We start from the raw sequence: 5,429 nt of genomic DNA on the forward strand, positions 1-5,429 counted from the left end.
TATATATATATATATATATATATCGTATTGTTCTGTATCAAACTAATTCACCTTGGCCTGTTTGACCTTTTCAGTCTAAAGGGAGTACCCCTCGCTTATGAAAACATCAGTATAGTGGGTCAGCATGGAAACATCTACGACGACAGCGGCTACATCCACATGGACATCGAGGCCAACTTTATTGTTTTTCAGCCCGAAAAAGGACAGAAACTGCTGGTGAGATTTATATCTACTGAACTCGGGCAGATGCTCTGTTATCCAGAGTGGCTTACAGCCATTCGTAGTGTTGACATGTGTCTTGGTCTTGTTGTGTTGCTCTCTAGGATCAAGGCTTAAAGAAAATATCTTACAATCAATAATCGTACTCTGGTGCGAACCAAAACAACTAGTCCGAGGCCGCTTACAAGACGTGGTCTCAAACTGTTTCTAAGAGAACCCCAGTGTGGCTCGATTGCAGCGAGAATATAATATGAGCCAATTGCAGCAAGTGAACCAAAACACAGGTGGCCCGCACAGGCATTTGTTGAGATGGACACAGGTAAACAACACGTTAACACGAGAGAACTGACTTTTTGCTTGAGATGTGGCCCAAAAAGCACGTACAGAATATGCTAAATAAAGTCCACAAAAATAGTAATATTTATAAAGTAATTTGAGATAAAACTGGAGAAGGGATTCATGTGCACGGTAGAGCCGTGCCAAGTCAAAGTGCAAAAACTTTAGCCCTGCTCCTTCGTACACACCCTTCAGCAAATTCATTTTATTGTTTAGCGTGCTTTAATTTATTAACCAAACCAGACTAAAGAGAAAACTAACCAAAAGCATCAATTTCCCTCCAAACTAGACTAGCCAAACGGACTATGGCTGGTGAAAGTGACCTAAGAAGATTGTTTATCTGTGGTCCACTTTTATGCATGTAGTTAAATATTTTTTCTGTGTTTCTATTCCCAGGGTGAAGTGAATAAACTAGGAGTGAGCCATGTGGGCTGCCTGGTGCACGGCTGCTTCAACGCCAGCATCCCCAAACCCAACCTGGTGTCTGTGGAGACCTGGCGGGACGCGGGGCCGAGAATCGGAGCAGAGATTGAGTTCGAGGTGACTGCTCTTGACGCTGACACTGCGGGGGTGCTGCTGATCAGAGGGAGGCTGGACAGGACCAGGTAAGTGTGGATGGTGGTGGTGGTGGGACGGGGAACAAAACTAATCTGGCTTCTCTTTTGTTACAAAGCTGCAACTCGTCAGCGTTTTAATTTTAAAAGTATGGCAGCCACGTGATTCAAATACAACTGCTGGGCAGATCAGACACACCTCCACTTGATGCAGGAACTAGTTGACTACATGTTTGTGATAAACTGTTGCTGATTAACTCAGCTACAGAACGTTAGCGTGTCCAAATGGAGCTTACAATTAACAAGCAGTGTATGCGAAGCCGTTCGTCATAATATTAATTATGAATAATAACTACTAAACCTTGTTTGACTCAATAATATTGTCAAGTATTTTTTATGTTCTTTAGAAATCTAACATTGACTTTGTGATTGACACTTTTCTTCGTCTCACCATTTTTTGCTGTATGAACTGGTTACATAATATTTTCAAAGGTGTGGTTGAACCCTTGATTGATTACTGTGTTTTGTCTGTGTGTGTTTCAGGGTGCAAGAGCTGCTGGCTTTGGGTGAGAGCTCGGAGTCGGGCGTCGCTGCAGACCAGCCAGAACCACTAGAGGCAGAACCGAACCCAGAACCCACCAAGGAGTCTCCTGAAGACACCCCCAAGAAGAAGAAAAAAAAGAAGAGAGACAAAGTCAGAGGGGAGGAGGTGACAATTACACCTTCCTGCCGAGTGGATGGCAGCACAAAGCCAGAGCTGAACGGAACAATCATTGAAGAAAATGGCAATGAAGCTGTTGAGAAAAAGAAGAAGAAGAAGAAACATGTGAAAGAAGAGGAGGTGGTGGTTGAGCTCTCTACCGTGGAGGTCCATGGCAGTGACTCCAGCGGTTACCTCAGTGACAAACCAAGCAAAAAGAGGAGACACGATACTGGTTCAGATGTTACATCTAGTGTTAGTGAAGTTCCCGAACCCCCAAAGTCCAAGAAGAAGAGGAAAAGTGACATTTAGCAGCTAAAATATATATTCTGTTTGGAAATTGGTTCAGTTGTGTGTGAGATTCAAAGGTGATACAACAGTAATGACAACAATGGCTCTGGAGGAATATACAGACGTGCCTTAACAATTACACACCTTTTTTTTTTTTTTTTAGCAAGCCGGATTTCTGGTGGGTTCTTCTGAGCTCCTCTGAAATCATTTGATCGGAGGGTCAGGCTTGCAGAAGAAGCCTTTTTACGGTCTCATGTTGTAGCTGGTGGGGAAAGCACATGAAGGGATGGAAGCAGACTCAACAGATCGGCCCTCGTTGTATTGCAACTCTCTCACACAGCCTGTGGGGGGAGCAAAACTTCTTCAAAGACACTAAAACACAGGAGAGAAACCTGGTCAACCTCGTATGTTAAACAATGTGCTGAGAGTAAGTAGGCCAGGGTTTAGCATTGAGTTTAGAGGCAAATGGGAAATGCTTAAGTTGATGTTACTGCTCTGTATCCACGTGCATTTTCTCCTGCTTGTATACCGAAGAAGGAAGGCTGGACAATGAGCTCAGGTTAAGAAACTTCTCTTTTCTCGGGTGCCTTTTTGAAAAGGTTGTCTTGACTATTAGCTGCAATGGAAGGGGGATGTTTTTCACTCCCAAGTAAATCATGGAAGGAATTAGTCGGAACTTATTTGTGCTGTCTTCCTTCAGTGTTGCATTGACTGTTTTGACATGAAGGCGGGTTGTCTGTCTTTGAATGAAAACCAACAGAAGTGGACATTAAATATTCAGTTCTTATCCCAATTAAAGCGCTCTATATTTTTTAAAAGTTGACCCTGCTTCCATTTTTCATTCAGAATCTTTTTAAATGCCCATGATTCTTGATTGTTTATTCAAAATAACTGAAGACAAAGTAGGTCTGCAAACATCTCCACTTTATAAATCTACAACATTGTGGCATTTGTTAGAAGAAATTATCCCTGACGATGATTATTAATACAAATATTTCCTGTTTTTCGTGGCATATAACAAACTCTTTCGTGCTGGCCAGTTGGTGTCAGGTGATAAAGTGCTGAGAGACGGTCTAAAGATCTTAGTGTTTTCTTTGCCCCCCCACACACACACACACACACACACACGGAGCCTTCAGTGGGGAGTCTCATTAGATGTAAGGTGCTAAGAGTTGGGGAGCTTATCGGGAGCCTCCTAAGGAGGACAGATAAGGAGCTGCAATTAACATGGCTCATCTTCATCTTTCACACCTGATCGTGTACATATGTGCCTTACAATTTAAAACCTTAAATAATGACTTGACATAACTGCAGACTTAAGAGCTTATAGTAAGTTGAGAAACCCACAAGTATTTATTTAATTAGATTAAGTGTTGGATGTGAAGATATCACATGTCTGTACAGTAAATGTGAAGCTGCAGCTGCTTAGCTCAGCATAAAGACCAGAAACAGCAACTTGGCTCTGTCCAATGTTTAATAAATATGCCTACTAGCACCTCTAAAGCTAGCTAATTGACACATTATAAGTGCTGTTGTCTACTGGACTAACTTCCTGGAGTCTCTGCTGGCCTACAAACTCATCACAGCCAAGAAACTGTTTATATTTTTATGGTTAAAACATGAGTGGTATCAAACGTCTCATCTAACTCATAATCAAGAAAGCATGTCGCTCCCTTTTAATAGATTGCCAATATTTACATCTGCATTATTACCAAAGTATTTTTACCACTTTGCAACCCAAAAGTTGTTCCTATGCCGTATCGCCAATCTTTAATAGTAAATGACTTATTCACCATTTATAAAGGCATCGTTACAAACTATAAATACTTCATAAAGTGGTGCTGAAATAACATTTGAGCTCTTAATGAACTTCCACATACACCAAATAAATAAAAGCTCATGTTGCCAAGATTTTAGACTTCAGCAGAAGATGTTTAACAGCTTTCAAAACTTTTTTTTTGGACATTCCAATGTACATGTGACCACAAAGTCATTACATGTCGCTCCCAGAAGGCTCTGAATGACCTCAACTTTCAACTGTAGAGATTTAAGGACTGAAAAAAGGTCTGAAAAGTTCAAGTGGACTTTAAATGGTTAATTGTCATTTGTCCTCCCATGAACCCCCCCCCCTTCTCTGTCTTTATCACTCTTTTGCCCAAATTCATCCCCAGCCCGTGTGCACCTGTACCCCCTCCCTCCATCACCACTCATTTATCTTGTCATTCCTCCTATCACTCCCTCTGACCCCCCTCTTCCCCTATCCTGCTTTCTCTCTTCCTCCTACTTGTCTCCCTGATTTATAGGAGGCGGTGTGCAGTTCACACACATTCCACTCCTGACACCCCCCCTTATCTTCATGGTCCTCCACTGGAGAGAAGAAGAAGAGGGAGGGCGAGAGATATGGGACAATAGGAGGAGTGTTGTTTTTGTTAAGCTGCCCAGACTATCTTTTCATTCACCTCTGTCTGCCTCTCAAGGAGTGGTCTCTGATGTGTGTGAGCGTTAATGTGTGTAGATTGGCTGTGTGTGAGTCTATCTCCTGTGTCAAAGTTTCCAGGCCCGGCGGCTCATACATGAAAGAACCCCTGAAGTCTTTATGGAGAACAAACGGCTCCCTGACGCAATGCTTCAGGTTCAGGACACACACACACACACTCTCGCACACAACAACCCATGCCACGCACTCACTGGCTCACCCATGCAGACACACCACATCCTCAACCCACAATCCACAAATCCCCATCCATGCACACCCCCGTTGGCCAGGCCTAATTAGTTATGTGGTCGGCACTCTGCTCTGTCCCTGAGCCTCAAATGGCAGTAGGTCATAAAACCTTAAGTGTTCCACCAGTCAGAGCCGTGCAACTGTGGCCATATATCCTCCATCACGGCCCAGCCAGGGCTGAGTCGTGTCAAGGCCCATCTCTCACAGGCCTACTGACATCCATGAAATCTCTTTTTGGCATTTTCAAAGGCTTTTCCAAGAGATTTTTGGCACTTCTGCTTTGCATCTCTTTTTTAAATGCTCCCTCAGGTGAGCTCACACAGAGTCAGACGGGCTCCGGCATTAAACTCTTTCCCAAGGGATCAGAGTTCACACACATGTATACACGGGCTCATGCACACACACGGTTAACCCCAAAAGTAAACATTGCTTTTGGTTGGTGAGTTGGATTCCCATAGTTAGTTTGTTTCCATGGTACCCGACACCCACCGTCCTGCTCTCAGTAACCCTGGCAACGACGGAAGGGTGTTTCTTGTGACATCATTTTACTTGTTTGAGTGTGTGTGTGTGTGTGTGTGTGTGTGTGTGTGTGTGTGTGTGTGTG

At 43.3% G+C, this 5,429-nt stretch overlaps 1 protein-coding gene across 1 annotated transcript in view; it reads left to right on the forward strand.

Moving 5' to 3' along the window:
* polr1f (RNA polymerase I subunit F) overlaps positions 1–4,004 on the forward strand; it is a 5,327-nt gene extending 1,323 nt beyond the window's left edge. The window contains exons 2-4 of the mRNA XM_031854066.1: positions 75–216; positions 952–1,160; positions 1,653–4,004. Of these exons, the coding sequence (XP_031709926.1) occupies positions 75–216; positions 952–1,160; positions 1,653–2,121 (820 nt within the window). The 3' untranslated portion in view covers positions 2,122–4,004. The remainder of the gene's footprint in view (positions 1–74; positions 217–951; positions 1,161–1,652) is intronic.
* The last annotated feature ends 1,425 nt before the right edge of the window (positions 4,005–5,429 follow it).

The sequence above is a fragment of the Anarrhichthys ocellatus genome, unplaced genomic scaffold (assembly GCF_004355925.1).
Source record: "Anarrhichthys ocellatus isolate YVR2014 unplaced genomic scaffold, GSC_Weel_1.0 scaffold14, whole genome shotgun sequence".
NCBI lineage: Eukaryota > Metazoa > Chordata > Actinopteri > Perciformes > Anarhichadidae > Anarrhichthys > Anarrhichthys ocellatus.